Raw genomic sequence first — 19,097 nt, forward strand, 5'->3', positions numbered from 1 at the left:
AGAGGTGAAAAAACAGGTGAAAAAAGAGGTGAGATCTCACCTCTTCACCTAAACATTATTTTTATTGAATTCAGCACAAAAATAATGAATTTCATTAGTTAGAAAAATAACGCTAATTTTATTTTTATTTATTTTTTTATTTTGTATGTAAGAACAGTAATGTCAGTCGAAGCAAAAACATTCACGAACAAATCTAATGGCGAAACATTCACAAAAGGCACTTATAACGGTATTGAAGTCTTACGTAGAGACAAGGATGGTTACATTAATGCAACAAAGATGGCAAGAGAAGCAGGAAAGTTAAACCATTTAAACAGATTTCTCAATAGTGCTAAAATGCAGGAAATTCTTGAGTTTTGGATGAAAGAATGCGGTCGAGCCAAAAGTGGCTCAACCTCAAAACAAGCATTTTATGAGCTTACTAAGGGCGTTATAAATGAATTCAAAGGTATTTACATACATCCTGACCTCGTTCATTTTGTTGCTGAATGGTGCTCTGTAAAGTATGCATTTTATGTCAAAGATATTATGGACTCCATAGACAAGAAAGTTCATGAGAAATTAGATGAAGAAGAACTCGAAGATACAGTAGAGAATGCAAAACATTTGTTTGAAGAAGAAGTTAGAAAAGTGCGCGAAAAACAATTAGAACATGAACGTGAGATATTTTATGGTTATAGAGATTCTCCATACGAACTAGACCAATGGGAACAAGAAGATTTAAAGAGAGAATTTAGAGAATATGAACTCGCTAAGATAGCATTAGAAGCTGCAGAAAAGAAGTTAAAAGTTTGGGGTCGTTTTGTACAAAAATATTGCGAGTAAATGAACTCATTATTTTTGCTGAATTCGTGAGATTCTGAGTAAAATGACATAGGGCATGTGTCAAACCGTTGAGTTTTCACAAATTCCAAAAATAACGTTTACCATGTGAAACGGTTATAAAATAACTGGGGTGAAAAAAAGGTGAAAAAAGAGGTGAGATCTCACCTCTTCACCTAAAATATATTTTTATTGAATTCCCCCCACTTGAACTAGATTAATATAGATTTACGGGTGGTGGGGACCACCCTTTTCATTTACCATTTTTTTGTATTTGACGGGAATTAATTCTTGATTTCAGGGATTTTTTTGACGAAGTGCGAATCTTCACTTCGTCAAAAAATGACATATGGCACGTGTCAAACCGTTGAGTTTTCACAAAATTTAAAAATTGCTGAGGAAAGTTTGTCAAAAAAGTGAAGGTTCCCGACGGTTTCAAACCGCCATACTTTACATGAAGATAGTTTACAATGTCAACTAAATATCATGTACGATAGAAACGGTTATGTAAAGTTTACATTTTGTAAAGTTTTGTCCTGATTCAAGACAAGTCTTGTATTTTTTCAGAACAAGTCTTGTATTTTTTCAGAACAAGTCTTGTATTTTTTCAAGACAAATCTTGTCCTGATTCAGAACAAGACTTGCACTTTTTAGTCAGTTTTTCTTGTAAAGTTCTCAAATTTGAGAACAATTGTCCTGATTCAAGACAAGTCTTGTATTTTTTCAGAACAAGTCTTGTATTTTTTCAGAACAAGTCTTGTATTTTTTCAAGACAAATCTTGTCCTGATTCAGAACAAGACTTGCACTTTTTAGTCAGTTTTTCTTGTAAAGTTCTCAAATTTGAGAACAATTGTCCTGATTCAAGACAAGTCTTGTATTTTTTCAGAACAAGTCTTGTATTTTTTCAAGACAAATCTTGTATTTTTTTCAAGACAAATCTTGCACTTTTTCAGGAAATCCTATCGTCCAACTTTACAAATGTCACTTTTCAACATGATTGCATTTTGGTCGGGGGACAACTTTCTCTCAATTTTGTCGCTTTTCTATCGTCGTGTTTTGTCACTTTTCCCTCAGGGTGTGTGTCAGAAAATGTCCAAAATCTTTATAGCCGCGTATCTCCTTCAATTCTTGACGGTTTGACATGTATGACACACCATTCAATTCAGAATTATATGCTGAATCTTATGACCTTCATTTGTTCGTGACTTCTTTTCACATATGTAACCATGAATTTTTAACATTTCTTTAACACAGAAAAATAAAGTTAGTTTTATTTTTATTTATTTTTTTATTTTGTATGTAAGAACAGTAATGTCAACATTAGAGAACACAACAACTGCTATCGTTCATGAAGCCATAAATGAAGAATACGAATACATACAATATAACAAACAACTCCGTCTCATTCGTTCAGTCAAAGATGACATGTATCAAATGCAAAGTATAATGAATGCTCTTCGTTCTACAAAGCAAGCATATCATTGGTTTGAAAACCAACAGACAAAAGAACTTTTAGAAGAATTTCCTCATATGATTGCTTCCCTCGGAAAACCGGGGGAAGAGATTTCGTATGAAAATCGCAAGAATTTGGCACCTGGTTTGAAAGGTTATTATGTTCATAGACTTCTTGTAAATGCTGTAGCAATGTGGGCTTCACCTCGTTATGCTTGTTATATTTTCATGATGTTAGATGAACTATATAAAGCAGAACGTGGAGAGATGGAAAAGAAACTTCAAGCAAAAGATGAAGTCATTGAAGCAAAAGACAAAAGCATTCAGAAAAGAATACCACGTTCGGTACCAAAAGGAAAGGAAAAGAGTTATAAGTATATGATATATACTGAAGAGATGGAAAATGAAGAAGACAGAGATATGGTTATGTTGCATTTAGTTAGAAGAAACAACAAGAGCTTTTATGACTTAGCTAAGATATATAAATCTGACAGAAACTGGTTCTATCGTGAAAACTTACCGATTTCAATGACACCGAATGAGCAAATAAAGGAAATTGTCAAAAATACTCTTCCTCAAACACACTATGACATCAAAGGTTGCACAATACTTACATTCAAAGAAGACTTAACATTACTGAAGGAAAAAATAACAGAATATTTCGATAACTTCAAAGAGGAAGAATAAAAAAATCTAAGCTAATTTTATTTTTTTATAAATGCCTTCCTCCTTTCGTACCTGTTGTCAAAATGTCATGTTGTCAGTAATTTTAAGAGAATTACTTTCATGAGATAAATAAGAAATAACTTTCATTTTTCATTAGATAACTGTTGTTTTTTGACGAAGTGAAGATTTGCACTTCGTCAAAAAAATCCCTGAAATCAAGAATTAATTCCCGTCAAATACAAAAAATGAAGAAGTAAAGATAATTCCCGCGTGTTATACCACACCTCTCAAACATCACCTGGCCAGGGCTCTGTTCTCAAGATGTTCTCCTTTCAATTGGGGACCGCTACTCCTCGCGATTTGTGAACCTACCACCGTTCTAAGACCAATAACTTTGGCATAGGAATAAAAAAATAAAAATAAATTTTCTTATAAAGCTTCAGGGTCTATTTCTTCAACCATTTCACTTCCTTCGTCAATGTCAATAGAAGCTTCTTCAACCTTTGGTAAGAATTTCTGTATAACATCTTTGTTCGTTATTGTTTTCAGAGATGAAGGATAATATTTCACATTTGTTTCACCCTTCTTATATTCTTTCTGTTCGGAAAGATTTAAAGCAATACTGAAGAAGTCAATGTTAGAGTTCTTTATGACAGTATAATGAGTATCTTTGACATTCACGAAGAAACTCTTTTGTTTCAAAACTACTGCTAACTCTTGTGAAGTATAACGTTTGCGGTCAATGACGATAGCTAATGGTCTGACATACTGACCAAACTTAGATTCTTTCACAAACTTCTTGTTAAAGATAACATTAACATTTGAAGCATTATTGAAGTCATTCTTGATGGCTGTAGCGAGAGCATTGTATGAAAAGAACTTGCAATCTTGCATGTGTTTCATTAAAATAAAAATATTAAATTATTTTGAAAAATAACTTAAAAAAATCTAATCTAATTTTTTCAAAAAATATTTTTTATTTCCTACTAAAGATGTATCGGAAGTTGTCTAAGTTAGAACACTCGGAAATAAAACAACTTCTAACAGAAGCTAATATAGATGTTGCAAAGCATTACGCAACAAACAAAAAGGCACTCGCTGACTTCATTAAAGACTATAATGGTGCAATAAGTTATGATAGAATTCATGAGTTCATAAAGCCGCAACGCGGCGAGGACGAAGTCCATGCAAGAGCATTTCCTTTAAATGACGTTGCTATTGACTTATATCATAGACGTTCAGTACCTCATGAAGTAAGAAGAGAAATGTTTGACATAACAAATGCAAACGTTGGTGAAACAAGAAAGAGAGATGACACACTGAAACAACAGAGAAGAGAGATGTTTAAAAGTGCTATAGAAGAAGTTCGCAAAGCTAACGATGTCATTCGTTCCATTGACGACAAACCAAAAGAAGGTGAGAGATGGTTAAAGAAAGATGAAGAGAATAGGAAGAGGAATGTTAAGACAGGCAATAGACTCATTGACTTTAACATCGAAGCTTTAGATGAACCAAACAGAGACTACTTACACAAACATTTCGGTAAGGTTTTCATGAGACTCTTAGAGAAGATTAAAATAAACTCCCAACAAAGATGGATGGTATGTTATAAACTTGGTGGAAAGTATGAATGTTCTACGTTAAACCTCAATAATATTGGAACATTACTACATCAGCTCTTGAAGGAGAACTTTATATCAGAGATAGAAGCAAATGCTGCAGGTATTGTTGAAATGCACTATGACTTCTTCTTGACAAACATAAAGAATCTTACTGAAATAAAGATGTATGATTTAACAGAATATGAAGGCTTAACGATGTCAGATGTAAAGAAAGGCAAACCAAAAAAGAGACCATATAGAGATGAAAGCACACTGACAAATGACCAGAAAGCCATTTTGGAAGCTCTTAAGCAAACAGGAAACCCAGCACTTATAGAAAGCTTTTGGAAAGATAATGGTGAAAAGAAGTTTTATAAAAAGAGAAGCGGTCAGTTCTGGAAGTATCTTTGCACATTACCTATAAATCTTGAACGCTACCAAATCTTCAATGAACTGAACAAAAGAACTGCAACACTTATGACAGAAGATAATTGTTTCGTTTATGCTTGCATTCAGGCTGGAGTAAATGAAGAAACTATTGACCACATGAGAGAAGTCATTCGTGTTAGAGACTTTCCTCAAAGTAAAGTACAAGAAATTTCTGACGCAACAGGTATAGCATTTAATGTTACCATTGGTTATTTCAATGACTCAAGACATAATGAAATAAAGAGATATATACCAAAAGAATGTGAAACTGTTAGAACTCTTGACTTACTTCTTGTTGAAGACCACTACATGCTAAATGAAAGATTACCAATGACAACATATTTCATTCGCAACTATATAGAAATCTTGAAGGAGTGTGGTGGAATGAACATTGAGAAACAGATGAAGATTTATACAAAGAGAGAGAACAAATATGTAGTTCGTTATGATAGAACAACACCGTTATGGGATGTTATGAAAACATTGTGGGAGTGCAAATATTTCGAACCTATTTCTTATGGAGAACTTTTCACATATACGACTGACTTATATAAACAGAACCTTGCACCATTTAAAGATTTGACATATGCTCCAAAGTATTGTGTACAACTGAAGAAGAAAGCCGAGTCAAAAGAAGTAAATAAAAATAAGTGCAAGTTCATTCCTGAGCACGTTTTCTTTGCTGACTTTGAGTGTAGCACTGATGGCTTTCATAAAGCTTTTAACATCTGTTATGACAGTGAAGATGGTTCAGTGAGTGAAAGCATTTGGGGTCAGAACTGTGCAACAGAATTTTTGGAACGACTTCCTGACAAGAGTTTAATATATTTTCACAACCTCAGTTATGAAATAAACTTCATCTTAAGGCACATGACAGAAGTGAAAGGAACTCCCATCATTAAAGGTTCACGAACAATGCAAATAACTGGCTTATATAAAGGAAGGGCAATTATTATAAAAGACTCTTACAGTGTTATAAATAAGAAGCTTAAACTATTTCCTGCTATGTTTAACTTACAAACAGGACCGAAAGAAGTATTTCCATACAACTACTACAGCAGTGTTTTGTTAGCAAATGACAACAGAACTGGTGTCATTTCTGAAGCATGTAAGTTTGTAAAAGATATTGAAACGTTCATGAAAAACATAGATTCCATCAAAGGTTGCAGAATAGATGAGAACCACTTCGACTTAGAAAAATATAGCACATTTTATTGCAAACAAGATGTAAGAATTTTAAGAGAAGGTTTTGTTAAGTTCCGCAATGACATATTGAAAGGGTTTGATTTAAACGTATATGACTACGTTAGTATTTGTTCTATTGCTAACAAATTGTTTGAGAACAGAGTGTACTTCCCGAATGGAAATTTATATGACCTCTCAAATAAACCAAGAGAGTTTATTTCACGCTGTATTCAAGGTGGAAGATGTATGCTGTCAGATAACATGAAACAAAAGAGCGAAAAGAAACTCATTGCTGATTTCGACGCTGTTTCATTATATCCATCAGCTATAGCAAGACTTTATACTTTAGAAGGTATTCCAAAGGTTATGAAGAAAGAAATGTTAAGCACAGAGTATCTCATGAGACATTTATTCGATGACGACCAAAACCCATTGGTGAAAAGTTTATGTCTGGCTTCTTTGTTCTCATTAAGATAACAGAGATTGGAATACATAGACACTTTCCTTTAATAGTTTGTGACCCTGAACTAAATCCAGAACTTAACGTTCCCAGAAGTTCAAACACTTGCTGTTTATGTATGTTGACCATATAACATTACAAGACCTCATAAAATATCAAGGTGTCAAATGTGAAGTGTTGCAAGGATACTATTACGATGGAAACAGAGATATTAGAATAAGAGATGAAGTAAAGAAGTTGTTTGAGTTAAGGTTAAAGTATAAGAAAGAAGGAAATCCTTTGCAAGAAAATATAAAGCTCATTCTGAACAGTATTTATGGCAAAACTATTCTATCTCCTATTGAGTCAAAAATAACCATAGTAATGACAAAGATGCTATAAGATATGCCATCAGAAACTACAACCATATAGTGAAGTTCGAAGGTTTGGATGGTTCAGATAAAACTATTTTCAAGCTAACGAAAAGCATTTGCAGACACTTTAACTTCTGTCCACTTGGTGTTAACATTCTGTCTATGTCGAAGAGAATAATGTGTGAAGTATTCTGTACTGCTGAAGATATGGGTCTTCAAATATTTTACCAGGACTGCGATAGCATGCATATTTTCAATGAAGACATCCCACTGTTAGCTCAGGAATTTCAGAAGAGATACGGTAGAGAACTTATTGGTAAAACATTAGGTCAATTTCATTCTGACTTCGCAGAAATAACACCTGGAAAACAAAGTTTAGCATACAAGTCAATATTTTGTGGAAAGAAGACTTACATAGACTTACTCACGAATGATTTAAATGAAGTTGCATTTCATGCACGTTGTAAAGGTGTAAAACAAGACGTTCTTGCTTTAACAGCTAATGAAATGTTTCCTGAAGCTATACAATGCTATTACAATGAAGATAAGAACATTCACATACCTGTTGGAACATATGACAAAGACTCTGAGTTCAGTTTAATGAAACTTTACAAAGCACTTCATGATGGTCAAGAGATTGGATTTGACTTATGTAAGTCTTCTAGTCCTTGCTTTGCTGAAAAGTTTAACTTCTCAATAACAACTAAAACAAGCTTTATTCGTAAGTTGAAGTTCTGAGGTCATTTATTTTTGTCAGCAATGAGGTCATTCATGATAAAAATAAGCCGCTAGCGGCAAGGGCGAAGCCCATGAGGTCATTTACAATACAGCAATTGTAGAGTTTAAGAGTTGTGCTTCAATGTAAAGACAGTCCTTATGGTCTGGAGGTAAGAACACTGGGCAGTTATGGTCATGAGTGGAGAACATGTCTATCCAAAACTCACGATTGAAGCCAGTTAATTTATAGTATTTAGGGTTAGGAAGTGGTGTAGTTCTTGTATGACCTATGAACTCATTTTCAACGCCTTTGGCTATATTAGAGAAAAGAATAGCTTGCTTTCTATCCCAAATGCCAGGTGTTACAATCTTTGAAAATTCATTTTTCCTTGGAAGCATTGCATCATAATTGAAAACATTCTTGAAATCATCACTTGGTTCAGAGATTTGAAATCTTATACGTAATGGATTTTCTTTCTCTTTAGCGACTTCATTGAATGGTGAATATATAACAAACTGACAGTCATGTGTTCCATCTTCATTTTCATTAAATTCATAATGAAAGTCTATAAGTTGTGGCTGACTACCTTCTTCTTTCAGTTGTGCAAGAAACTCACGTAAAGGCTGTAAAGTTTGTACTTCAATGTTAAACTTTTTCTCGAACATCTCATTAAATGAAATCATACATTGTAGCAATGTTGTATCGTCTTTAAAGTATTTGTATATGTGAATGTTTTGGGCGCTTAAAGACTGTTCGTCATTTTCTATCTCGACTTGAAGTATAAAGTCAACTTTCCTAAATGCTCTCGTAATGTACATATTTGTTATACCAATGTACTTCTCTTCATTTATGTTCACAATCCAGTCTGTTGGAAACTTAAACGTTACTCTGTTCCCTTTTATTTTGACGTCAGGGTTTTCACTACTGAACGCAACAGATAAAGGTATTTGTCTATACATTTAGTTCCGATAAAAATAAACCATTTACTCTTTCTTTGCTTCAGCTTCTTTAGCTTTTGCTTCAGCTTCTTCTCTAGCTTTTTTCGCCAGTAGTCTTGAGTTCTTTTGTCTTCCAGCAGCTAATGCAGCAAGTTGTTTTTCACTAAGTTTTCTCTTTGGTCTCTCTGGCTTTTGTTCTTGTTTTTGTTCCTTCAGTTCGGATAAAATTTGCTCACGAATTTCTTTCTTCAATGCTTCAACATCTATGACCCCTTGGGTCTTGTCCGTAGGGTTTGTCTGAGTCATTTGACTGCAGATAAAAAACAAAATTAAAACTTTAACCGATGTAAAATGAGCTTGTCAAAATCAGAGCGAGAGTCTATTATATTAAATGACGCAAGAGGAATACAACATCCTTTCTATTACGTAAGTCAGAGTAAAGATGGTAAAATATACGTAAGAAAAAGAAAGGTTCCATTAGCGAATGCAGAAAGCGACAACATTAAGGTGTATGGCAAGGGCGAAGTCCACGAAGCCCATGTTAAGCCTTCTATTCAAACTGAAAGTCAATAGAACCAGAAGAAAAGAAGCCAGATGTACTTTCAATAACGAACCAAGAGCTTATTGCAAAGTTCGTGAATTTCATTGAAAAACAAACCGAGTCAAAGAACCCTGACCCACCAGTGAAAGAAGTTGAGACAAAAGAGAATGTACAGTTCATTGAAAATGTCAAGAAACAACTTCCACCACGAATGCCAAGAAGAAGAGTGAGAATAATGAAGTAAATAGATATTTTTATCTGAAGTAAATACATGCAGAACGAACAGTTAAACGAATTTACTCCAGCAGAGCATATTCATCAGATTCGCTCATATTTCGATATCATAGACAATGCAGTTCAAATTGGTGACACTAATAGAAAATATTCTGACGCAAAGATTCCATCACAACCTGGAACTGCTAAAGATAACACATGGGTAACATTCAATCTCTCACCTCCTGGTGAAAATATGTTGGACCTTTACAATACATTCATTACGTATAAAATGGAAGGTCAATTTATTGTAGATAAAGAAATTGGTTCAGGTTCCAATAAAACAAACCCACCAGGATTTTGGATTGGTTTCGATGACGCTTTCTATGCAGTTGCTGGATATCAAATCCTTGCAAATGGTCGTATCGTATATTCTCAAGACAACGCAAGAGAAGAAGCATATATAACTTCAAACTCACAAACTACCGAACAAATAAAGAAAGTAGATGTTTTCTCAAAGACTCGACATGAAGATGTATGGAGTCATTCGGGAACATGCAGAACAGGACAAATTGTTAGTGGTCCAATTACAGCAGGAAAATCATTTGATTTTAAGCTTCGTTTAAGAATTCCTGTTAGAAGATTCCTTCCATTAGAAGCTATTCGATTTATTCCAGCTTTTGCAGGAAACATTCAGCTTAAAGTAAAGTTCAGTAGCGACGCCTTACAATGCACATCTATATCTGTAAATGATATCATTGCTTTCAATCCAACTCTTAAAGTTGCATTTGCTTCAGATTCAAATCCACCGACAAATAAATTTGTTCCATGGAATGAACCATTCACTATGATAACGAAGTCAGTAGAAGCTAGTGGAACAGTTACTATTACAACTGTAACCCAGCAACTATTTCGAACAAAGATGGATTTTAATGAATGTTTCATTCATCCAAAGTCATTCTCTTTAGACCCTAAATTTATTTACAGAACTTGTAGAACATTATACAAACGAGGCTTTATGTTTTCCTGTTAAAGTTATGGATTGGATTCCTATGGACGGTTCATTCTCAAAGAATACAGATAGTTCAAGTGCAACATTTACAGCAGCTTATACGCCTATTAATGTTAAAAGTATTTGGGCACTATTTAGAAAGAAAGACAACTATTATGTTAATTTTGAGAACCCTAAGTTTAAATATCTTCAGCTTTCCATGGGAGCTTATGGAAATATGCCTGCAGAACCTGAAAAATCATATGGACCTGTATTTTATGAAATGGTTGCGAACGCTTGCAATACAAACAATGATATGATAGGATTTAATGAAGATGTTATGAGGTCATTGGTGGATGATGGTAGTGTGGAACATAAATGGGATAGCTATGACAACACACATTTCTTATGTGGTTTTCCAACAGAAGTGGACTTTTGCTTCCAGCAAGGTCAAACATCTATTGCTCCAATAACATACAAATTGTCTGTTAAAGGACCTATTGAACTAGCAACTGAAAATGTACCAAAGCCACTTATTGGATTTATGAGGGATTGTTGCTTTGCCATTCAGGTAAGACAGTCAGGCATCCCCATAATAAGATTAGATGACTATAACTTAGCCACGGACGACAGTGAGGAATAAAGGATGAACGTTTATTTTTAAAGTTTATAAATGAGTTCTTCATCAAGCTCTCGTGAACCTTCACCATCTATGAAACAAACTTTACCAAACGATTATGGAGCACCTATTGAATATTTCTTACGAGCTGCACAATGGCAAAGAGCAGTCTCACCAAGGTTAGGTGTTCCACCAGCTCCTGTCAAAAATAGCATTTGGTCAAGTCCTTATATAAGATATGGTCTCCCACTAGGTTTGCTAGCTACAGCAGGAGCGGTTATGATGTTGAAAAGAAATAAAGCAAATGTTGTAAATAATACTGAAGTAGCTGAAGTTAAACAAACTCCGACACCTTCACAAGCAAAACCTTCAATGACTCCTGAACCTATGGAAGTACAAACTCCTGTTCAAAAGTCAACTCCTAAACCGACTCCAACATTTAAACCAGAACCTACTCCTCAAATAAATCGTAAAACTCCTGCGTTTCCTTACTGAAAAAATAACGTTATTTTTATTTAATATTAAAATTTTTATTTGATTGAAATGACAAATAAAGTCACTGAAGCAATGAAACAAAAGTTTTTGGTAGAATACATTAAATCAGGAGCGGTTCCAGAAGGTTTTTATGTTCATACTATGAAGGATGGTAGAGTTCAGTTTAGAAAGATAAAGCAACCATTAGATAGAGAAGGTATATTAAGGAAGATTAAACTTCATGAGGACAACATTGCTGAACTTAAGAAGAAGTTAGAAGAGTTGGAGAAAGGAAGAGAGTTATAAAGCAATGAATTCAACAGGGTGAAAAAACAGGTGAAAAAAGAGGTGAGATCTCACCTCTTCACCTAAATTTATTTTTGTGCTATGTTTTCATACGCGTGAAGGTAGTAATATCATTAATTTTTAAGTTTATTTTTATATAATTTTTTATTTTATTTTGGATGTAATGACGAAAACTATTGAGATAACAAACTACAACGGTCATGAGTTCAAGAATTTGTTCTTCGTTCCTCGTGAAAATACATTCTATCAGATACGAGGGAGAAAAGGTAAAGTTAGTTTGAGCGTTTATGACTACAAGCATAATGGAAAGTTTATACAAGCATATGATACAAACGGTAAGCGTGTTTCATTAGCTTGTAAAACTTACAGGTATAAACTATGACAGTGATTTTGACCTATATGAAGAAGAAAGTGAGTCAGAAGATTATGAGCTGTTTATGAAGCACAGCAATGGGAGGAGTTGCAATACTTTTGTAAGTGAGAACGTTTATTTTTTTACATTAGTGAAGTCGTTTGTGAAAACGTTAGTGAAGTGAAGTGGTTGGCGGGTTTGTAAATATTTAAGGTTAAGTTAGTGTTGTCGTTTGTGTTGTAAAATATACGTTAACGGTTTTGTAAAGTGTCAAATTCACATATAATGGGTAAGGAGGCGCACAGTGCCTCAGTACCCTTGATATGTATACTAACTAACCTTAAACACAATGACGACTAAAGCCTGTTTTGCTCTTTTGACACCAGAAGACTTTATTGTTGTGAATGGTAAAAAATACTCCTTTGAAGATACTTACTCAGATATACCACCAACAGGTTTTGTTGACTTATTTAATACTTTAAGTACGGGTGTAACATGTGCTGCAACTAGAGCAGGTTTCATTATGTTTGGATGTCGACTGAGTTTTACTATAAACGATATGAGCTATAATACAAAACTTATTTTCTGGTTTTTACTACCAACAGTTTCCTATAACAGGAAAAGGTGTCATACAAGGAATGTCTATTTCCATTGACATTAAGCACACCAATCTTATATATTGTTTCAAACTTAGGTTCAAAGTGTTATTCGATGTCGACAGAAACTATTATGACCAAAAGATACTTATGCGTATAAACAATACTTTCTCTGTGGTTTGCCTATTGTTCATTCGAATGCAGAATTTTCACCTTAGTGAACTCAAACACTTTGGCAAGTATAACGTTGACATTAGTTGACGCAAACTTTGTTCCTGTAAAACTTTTATGTCCTATGTATTTGTCAATGACGGCAGAAAGTTTCGAATTGGAAGATGCAACTGGTGAAAGTATTGTATTACAAGAACTTCAACAACAAATAGCTCAAGAACAACAAATGCAACAAATGGGAACAACAAAGTCAAGAATAAAAAAATAATATTTTTTTTTATTTTTATAAAAATGTACAGAATAGATGTTTTCAGATTTTTATGACTTCCAAGCATTCAGAAATATGTGTCCATTTAGAGACTATAACAAATCAGTCGAGAATTTGAAACGTTTAGTCATTTTATGTCGACTCTGCCCCAGAATGTTATGTCATGAAAGAATGGGATGTTGTCTTTAACAAACCTAAAGCGACAATAGTTTCAGAACAAGAATGTAGACAGAAACTTAAGAAAATAAAAGTCGTACAAGTTGGCATGAAGATGTTAGATGCTTGGGATATCTTATTGTCAAAGTTAGAAGATTTTTCAGTTCGAGGTATAAAGTTCTATACACCTTCTCCAAACTTCTATTCTATCTTCACTGGATATAAATACGAACAAGTAGAATGGAAAGAAAATGTTATAGAAGCTTGGTTAGACCATGTCAAAGAAATTATATGCAATGGAAACGAAAAGGTTTATGAGTATATCTTATGTTGGTTTGCAAACATCTTACAACATCCAAGTGCTAAAAATGAAACTGCTCTCATTATAATTGGAAAACAAGGAACTGGTAAGAATACTTTCTTTACAGATATCTTATGCAAACTGTTAGAAGGTTATTCGAACCCTAATATGACAAACTTAGAAAAAATCTGTGGCAAGTTTAACTCCTCAATAGAGAATATGAAACTTATAGTTTGCAATGAACTTCAAAGTATAGATACAACAAAAGTTTTGAACTCAGATGCTTTGAAGAGTCTTATAACAGACAAAGTTGGAGTTGTTGAAAGAAAGTATAAAGACCAAAGAGTTTGTGAAAATGTTGCAAACTTCATTATGGTTTCAAACAATGCTGTTCCGATGAAGTTAGAAAGTTCTGACAGAAGATATGTAGTTGTCAGAACGTCAGATTCTCATATGCAAGATACAGAATATTTTGACGACTTAGCAGAAACTTTGACATCTGACTTTTACAACCACTTGTTCTCATATTTCATGACATTAGATATTTCAAAGTTCAATCCAAGACAAATTCCACATACCGAAGAGAGACAAACATTGTTAGAAGCAAACAAGAGTGTATATGAACTGTTCATAGAAGAAAGCGACTTTGAGTGTTTATATGAAAAGTCTTTATATGATGAATATAAACAATATTGTCAAGAATATGGTTATATGGCAGCTTCTAAACGTACATTCTTGGCAAATGTCAAAAGTATTTTAGACGTACAGAATGGTGTATATACAAAGAAAAATTTTTCTGAGTAAATTTTAAAAAAAATATTTTTTTATCCGATAGAAAAAGATGGCAAAATTCATCTCAGTAAATAAATACATGACAGAAGTCAAAGATAAGTTAGCTCCATTCACATATTTGAATGTTTACTTCTACCATTTTGAAAAGTCTTCATTCAGCAAAGTTTGGAACATCGAACCAGTTAAGTTTGCTATTGTGACTAAAAATGGTGCGAAATTTGAAGACTTAGACATAGAAGGTTTGTTAACAGTCAAAGAAAGTTTTGACAGAAGGTTCTCAAACCTTAAAGAAGGCAAAGCATACAAACTTGTTATACCTTATGAACCAAAGAAGACAGACGACTATGAATATTATGAGTCTAAAGTTGTAGAAGTTCAAGGTAAATTGGGTAAAAAGATTTTAGAGTCTAAGCCAGTGTTTACTCCTAAAGAGGAAGAGAACATTGACATTGACCCAGAAATGTTCTAAAAATAAAATTTTATTTTTACATGTCAAATTTCTTTTTCTCTGGAACTGGTTCAGGTTCTTTCTTCTCTTCTACTTTTTTTCTTTCTTTTCTTTCTTCTTCTTCTCTGGTGGAGATATGTCAAATTTCTCCGAACCATATTTCTGTAAAAGTTCTTTGTCCTTTAATAGCTCATCTATTCTGTTTTCTATTTCATCTTCAAGAGCACCGCATGTGTCTTCTTTGCATTCTAAGAACTTTTGTTGGACTTCATCTTTCCAATCGGCGTCATCTCTGTCAACAAGTCTGTCATTGACAAATTTTAAGACTGCTCTTTGTAATGTTTTATGGTTCTTGTTCATATTCCCAGAAACAGAACTTTAGAACAAATTCACCTTTCTTGTTTACACTATGTAAGATTTTATGGTCGACAGATGTTTTGCTGTCAAAAAGTTTGTCTCGAATATAGATAGCGAAATCGCTAGACATTTTCTAAAAGATAAAAATTTTAATTTTTCTAAAAATATGTTAGAAAAAAAGTTTGCTGACATTGACAAGAAATTGAGAATGTTTTAAATAAGAACAAGAGGAAGTTAGAAAATGCTCAGATAAAGCCTATACATGACAAGTTCTTATTTGCTCAGAATGGTATAACAGGTCTAATTGCACCACCTGGGTCTGGTAAGACTTTCACTTATCTTAAAATGGCTGCACAACAACAAGAACTAGATGAGAAGAACCCATTCTATGAGTTAGTGTATTTGTTCGACTTCTGGTCAATTTGACCAAACCGTCAATTCGTTCAAAGATATTATAAAGAAGTCTAAGTTAGTATGTATAAAGGATACTGAGTTGTTAGATTGGATAAAGAAGTACCAAAGAAGAGTTTTGAAGTATAATGCTATAAATGAGTATATAAATTCTAAGTTTAAAGACCCAAATGAGGAAATGCAGAGAATATTAGAGAAGAAACACTTCGGAAACAAACAGAAAGAGATAGAATACATTTCGAAGAAATTGCAATCTTACGATTGGAAGACATACCCTCATAGGTGTCTTCTTATCTTAGATGACTTTGCTTCTCATCCTTTGTTAAAGAATAGAGAACAAGATATGTGTCGAATTCTTAAGAAGCTCAGACACTTTAACATCTCTGTTGTCATTTGTGTACAGACAGCAAAGAGTTTAAGTAAGGATGTTAAAAGAATACTTACTGACATAATACTTTTCCCCGGATTGTCCGAAGACGATTTCATGGAACTTATGAAAGAGTCCATGGCAGGTAAGTTTGACAGACATGAACTATGGGAGAAGTACAAAGTCATACAAGACCCTCATACTTCTTTCAGAATTCATATCTACGCAAACAAAGTTCAAATTGTAAAAAGTCAAGCTTGAAAAATCTAAGTGTTTAGTCTTAGTAAGATGGTAGCTTCTTAAAGCATATGCCGTCCTTGAGTTTTAGGTACGTGAAGAGAAGTACAATGAATTCAATTACGAGTACAATTGCAATGACAACTAAGGCAACTATTTTTGTCTTTTGCCAGCAAAGGTACTTCTTCTCTTCCAATGGTTCGGCAGAACTATACTCACTCATGAGAAATGCCAAAACGGTTTAATAGAAAAAGTGTCATTTTTTTCATGTCCGAAGACTCGAAGGTGCAACACTTCCAAAATACCGACGAACTCAGAAGAGCAGCATGGCAGTATGTTCTTGACAACTTCTTTGAGTTCTCCAGGTACACCTTGGAAAATGCTGAAGAACTCCGACACAGAGAATTTGGAGAAATTGCACTCCAATACTACCTTGACAAACAAAGGGTAAATTAAGACTAAAAACTTAACGTTTAAAAAGTGACATTTTTATGAGCTCCGAGTCACCGAGAAAACTTGGTCAGATGTTAGCAGCTTACTTCCCTGAGGAGGATGGAAGCGTTACATACATCAGGTTCAAAAACAACGAACCTGGAATTGCGTACCAAATTCGCAATTACATGACCATGGAAGAGTACGAAAGGTTTCTACAAGAGAAACCAGCTCTAAACAACTCAGAAAAGAAAGAGTAAAAAGTTTAATTCGTAATTGTTTATTTTTTTACTTGTAAGGGCAAGCTGCAAGTATGAAGTCGACTATCTCCGTCTTTGTTTTGACGAGCTGGACGGCTCTTGCGAGTACGTCTGTTTTGCGGTCTCCAGCTGGTGTCTGACCTTCGTAATTGCGCATGTTCTTGAGAGCTCCAACTGTAAATGGTTGTAGGATGAAGAGTCTCTCAGACTGCTTGAGGTAGTCTTCACGGTCACGAACCGAATCTGTGGTACGAGTCGAATCGGTCGATTTGAGGGAAGAGACTGAAAGCCTGTCGTCTTCCATTGGAGCTGTAGCATACTCTTTGCGTAAGCGGTTCAGACCTTCTTCGAAGTCTTGGTCTCTCTTCGATTGAGATTGGAATTGGAATTGCTGGGGTGGAGCTTGCTGGAACAACCAAGGGTTGGGGAAGTAAGGCATAGGCTGAGGAGGGTAGTTGGAAGCCTTGTGGTGGGTAGTAACCTTGAGGTGGAAATTGGTAGTAATTCGGAGGTACTTGCTGGAACTGAGGTTGCTGAGGAGACTGTTGTGGTTCTTTAGGTTCCTCTGGTTTGGGAATGGACTCGGTTGGTGGAACGTCAGTCATCCGTTTGTGTCCTGTCGGACCACAACGATAAAAATATCTGCTACTAGCAGTACTTTTACTGACAGTAGCAGTACTTTTTCTGACAGTAGCAGTACTTTTACTGACAGTAGCAGTACTTTTACTGACAGTAGCAGTACTTTATCGTCGAAAACCCTCTCAAATTTTCCTTTTTACTGACAGTAGCAGTACTTTTACTGACAGTAGCAGTACTTTTACTGACAGTAGCAGTACTTTTTCTGACAGTAGCAGTACTTTTTCTGACAGTAGCAGTACTTTTACTGACAGTAGCAATGGTCGAGGTCGAACCTACCGACGAGGCAATTTACCTAATTGAAATTAACGAGCTTGTTAAAGACTTCCTCAGGCAGAATGTAAAAGGCAAGCTTGTTAACGGTTGGATAACGGGAAGGGCTGCCTTGAATCTCGAGACTTCGACTGGAATTCCAATTCAAATACCAGACGGGACAGCCTTCGACGACATAAAGCAAGCAAAGAAGGAAGCCATTATAAAGTTCTTTGCCAAGCGTCCTTGGATACTACTTCCAAACAGAGAGAACCCTTTCCCAAGAATGAACCAAATTCTCAAGGGTCTCCTTCACTTCTCTGGTCAGCCGTTCTACATAACCTGTGAAGGCGACATTCAGCCAGTTCAGGAAACATCTCATTTTAACTCACTTTTTTTATGTTTTTACTCACACTCGTACTCACCAGGTATGAGTACAACTATTTCAACTGTGAACCTTGTATTGACCGGTCTTCCTGTAAATGCAAGTTCGGTCAATACACAGTTTATGGTGGCAAGAAGGACAGTGGGGAATGTTATTCTGACATCTGTTGTTGCGCTCGAGAGAGAATTGAAATTCCAGACCCAACTCCAACAAGAACTCTCAAGTTGCCAAAGACTCATGTGAAGAAGAAGCCTTCTGGTAAGTTTCTTATAGCCATATACATGGCACGTTTAGAGTAAAAACATTTTTTTCATTTTTTGAATGAAGCAAGTTAAATTCGTCCCACACCAAACTCAATGGACCGATGAAGAGTTTCAAGCTATGGTTGAAGGTGTTGAGAACGACATAGACGGCGAACTTGAAGGAGCTCAAACCACAATTGCAACTAAAATTGCACAAGTCAAGAAGATAGCTCCACTTAAAGCTACCAAAGCTACTCTTGACCTCATGGATACTTACCGTTTAGAAGTAAAGAGTGGAATAAGACAATTAAAATTGAAACTTCTAAACTACGAAGCTATACTCCAAAAGTTAGCAGAAATGAGAAGACTTTACCAGAGCTACTTACATGTAAGGGACTTACCTTCAAGCAGTCCGACCAAAGATGAATTTTCTGACATTGTCCCAATTTTGTCCGAAAGTCAGCTCAGATGTTTTGAACTGCTCCCAACATATCCAGAATATGAAAATTTGCCTGAACTCTTTCAGTTCCTCAAAAAACGTTTTTTGGTTCTCATGTTCGAAACTTTTATCGGAAGAGACAACAAACGTTCAGAAGAAGAGCAAGATATTATTTTAAACTTGTTGTATGACTTAACTGTCATAACCAGCTTTTTGAAGTAAAACC

The 19,097-nt window shown here is 34.8% G+C and overlaps 14 protein-coding genes and 5 pseudogenes across 19 annotated transcripts, besides 2 other annotated features; 13 read left to right on the top strand and 6 right to left on the bottom strand.

Moving 5' to 3' along the window:
* Nucleotides 1–12,457: part of a mobile genetic element that runs on past the window's edge.
* Nucleotides 160–825, top strand: TVAGG3_0412530 (uncharacterized protein; the record flags this gene model as incomplete). The annotated part of the gene is made up of 1 exon (XM_051233137.1): nucleotides 160–825. One exon carries the CDS (start codon nucleotides 160–162, stop codon nucleotides 823–825), a length of 666 nt encoding a protein of 221 aa, XP_051102867.1.
* TVAGG3_0412540 (KilA, N-terminal/APSES-type HTH, DNA-binding family) lies at nucleotides 2,135–2,962 on the top strand (the record flags this gene model as incomplete). Its single annotated transcript, XM_051233138.1, has 1 exon — nucleotides 2,135–2,962. One exon carries the CDS (start codon nucleotides 2,135–2,137, stop codon nucleotides 2,960–2,962), a length of 828 nt encoding a protein of 275 aa, XP_051102868.1.
* On the bottom strand, nucleotides 3,371–3,844 carry TVAGG3_0412550 (uncharacterized protein; the record flags this gene model as incomplete). The annotated part of the gene is made up of 1 exon (XM_051233139.1): nucleotides 3,371–3,844. One exon carries the CDS (start codon nucleotides 3,842–3,844, stop codon nucleotides 3,371–3,373), a length of 474 nt encoding a protein of 157 aa, XP_051102869.1.
* On the top strand, nucleotides 5,281–6,926 carry TVAGG3_0412560 (annotated as a pseudogene). Its single transcript has one exon. A coding segment is annotated over exon 1 (1,646 nt).
* TVAGG3_0412570 (uncharacterized protein) lies at nucleotides 7,789–8,646 on the bottom strand (the record flags this gene model as incomplete). The annotated part of the gene is made up of 1 exon (XM_001319025.1): nucleotides 7,789–8,646. One exon carries the CDS (start codon nucleotides 8,644–8,646, stop codon nucleotides 7,789–7,791), a length of 858 nt encoding a protein of 285 aa, XP_001319060.1.
* On the bottom strand, nucleotides 8,671–8,931 carry TVAGG3_0412580 (uncharacterized protein; the record flags this gene model as incomplete). Its single annotated transcript, XM_001319026.1, has 1 exon — nucleotides 8,671–8,931. The coding sequence occupies one exon, from the start codon at nucleotides 8,929–8,931 to the stop codon at nucleotides 8,671–8,673; it is 261 nt and encodes an 86-aa protein (XP_001319061.1).
* Nucleotides 8,977–9,407, top strand: TVAGG3_0412590 (annotated as a pseudogene). Its single transcript has one exon. A coding segment is annotated over exon 1 (431 nt).
* Nucleotides 9,438–9,910, top strand: TVAGG3_0412600 (uncharacterized protein; the record flags this gene model as incomplete). The annotated part of the gene is made up of 1 exon (XM_051233140.1): nucleotides 9,438–9,910. A coding segment is annotated over one exon (473 nt), but the record flags the coding sequence as incomplete, so codon positions are not given.
* On the top strand, nucleotides 10,227–11,013 carry TVAGG3_0412610 (annotated as a pseudogene). The gene has a single exon. A coding segment is annotated over exon 1 (787 nt).
* Nucleotides 11,044–11,484, top strand: TVAGG3_0412620 (uncharacterized protein; the record flags this gene model as incomplete). Its single annotated transcript, XM_001319028.1, has 1 exon — nucleotides 11,044–11,484. One exon carries the CDS (start codon nucleotides 11,044–11,046, stop codon nucleotides 11,482–11,484), a length of 441 nt encoding a protein of 146 aa, XP_001319063.1.
* On the top strand, nucleotides 11,533–11,769 carry TVAGG3_0412630 (uncharacterized protein; the record flags this gene model as incomplete). Its single annotated transcript, XM_001319029.1, has 1 exon — nucleotides 11,533–11,769. One exon carries the CDS (start codon nucleotides 11,533–11,535, stop codon nucleotides 11,767–11,769), a length of 237 nt encoding a protein of 78 aa, XP_001319064.1.
* Nucleotides 12,458–13,289: 832 nt separating the features above from the next.
* Nucleotides 13,290–19,097: part of a mobile genetic element that runs on past the window's edge.
* On the top strand, nucleotides 13,833–14,417 carry TVAGG3_0412650 (Poxvirus D5 protein-like family; the record flags this gene model as incomplete). The annotated part of the gene is made up of 1 exon (XM_051233141.1): nucleotides 13,833–14,417. The coding sequence occupies one exon, from the start codon at nucleotides 13,833–13,835 to the stop codon at nucleotides 14,415–14,417; it is 585 nt and encodes a 194-aa protein (XP_051102871.1).
* On the top strand, nucleotides 14,485–14,874 carry TVAGG3_0412660 (protein of unknown function, DUF4108 family; the record flags this gene model as incomplete). Its single annotated transcript, XM_051233142.1, has 1 exon — nucleotides 14,485–14,874. One exon carries the CDS (start codon nucleotides 14,485–14,487, stop codon nucleotides 14,872–14,874), a length of 390 nt encoding a protein of 129 aa, XP_051102872.1.
* TVAGG3_0412670 lies at nucleotides 14,891–15,340 on the bottom strand (annotated as a pseudogene). Its single transcript has one exon. A coding segment is annotated over exon 1 (450 nt).
* On the top strand, nucleotides 15,556–16,249 carry TVAGG3_0412680 (annotated as a pseudogene). Its single transcript has one exon. A coding segment is annotated over exon 1 (694 nt).
* TVAGG3_0412690 (uncharacterized protein) lies at nucleotides 16,717–16,917 on the top strand (the record flags this gene model as incomplete). Its single annotated transcript, XM_051233143.1, has 1 exon — nucleotides 16,717–16,917. The coding sequence occupies one exon, from the start codon at nucleotides 16,717–16,719 to the stop codon at nucleotides 16,915–16,917; it is 201 nt and encodes a 66-aa protein (XP_051102873.1).
* TVAGG3_0412700 (uncharacterized protein) lies at nucleotides 16,946–17,356 on the bottom strand (the record flags this gene model as incomplete). The annotated part of the gene is made up of 1 exon (XM_051233144.1): nucleotides 16,946–17,356. The coding sequence occupies one exon, from the start codon at nucleotides 17,354–17,356 to the stop codon at nucleotides 16,946–16,948; it is 411 nt and encodes a 136-aa protein (XP_051102874.1).
* TVAGG3_0412710 (uncharacterized protein) lies at nucleotides 18,211–18,429 on the bottom strand (the record flags this gene model as incomplete). The annotated part of the gene is made up of 1 exon (XM_051233145.1): nucleotides 18,211–18,429. The coding sequence occupies one exon, from the start codon at nucleotides 18,427–18,429 to the stop codon at nucleotides 18,211–18,213; it is 219 nt and encodes a 72-aa protein (XP_051102875.1).
* TVAGG3_0412720 (uncharacterized protein) lies at nucleotides 18,512–19,093 on the top strand (the record flags this gene model as incomplete). The annotated part of the gene is made up of 1 exon (XM_051233146.1): nucleotides 18,512–19,093. The coding sequence occupies one exon, from the start codon at nucleotides 18,512–18,514 to the stop codon at nucleotides 19,091–19,093; it is 582 nt and encodes a 193-aa protein (XP_051102876.1).

The sequence above is a fragment of the Trichomonas vaginalis genome, chromosome V (assembly GCF_026262505.1).
Source record: "Trichomonas vaginalis G3 chromosome V, whole genome shotgun sequence".
NCBI lineage: Eukaryota > Parabasalia > Trichomonadida > Trichomonadidae > Trichomonas > Trichomonas vaginalis.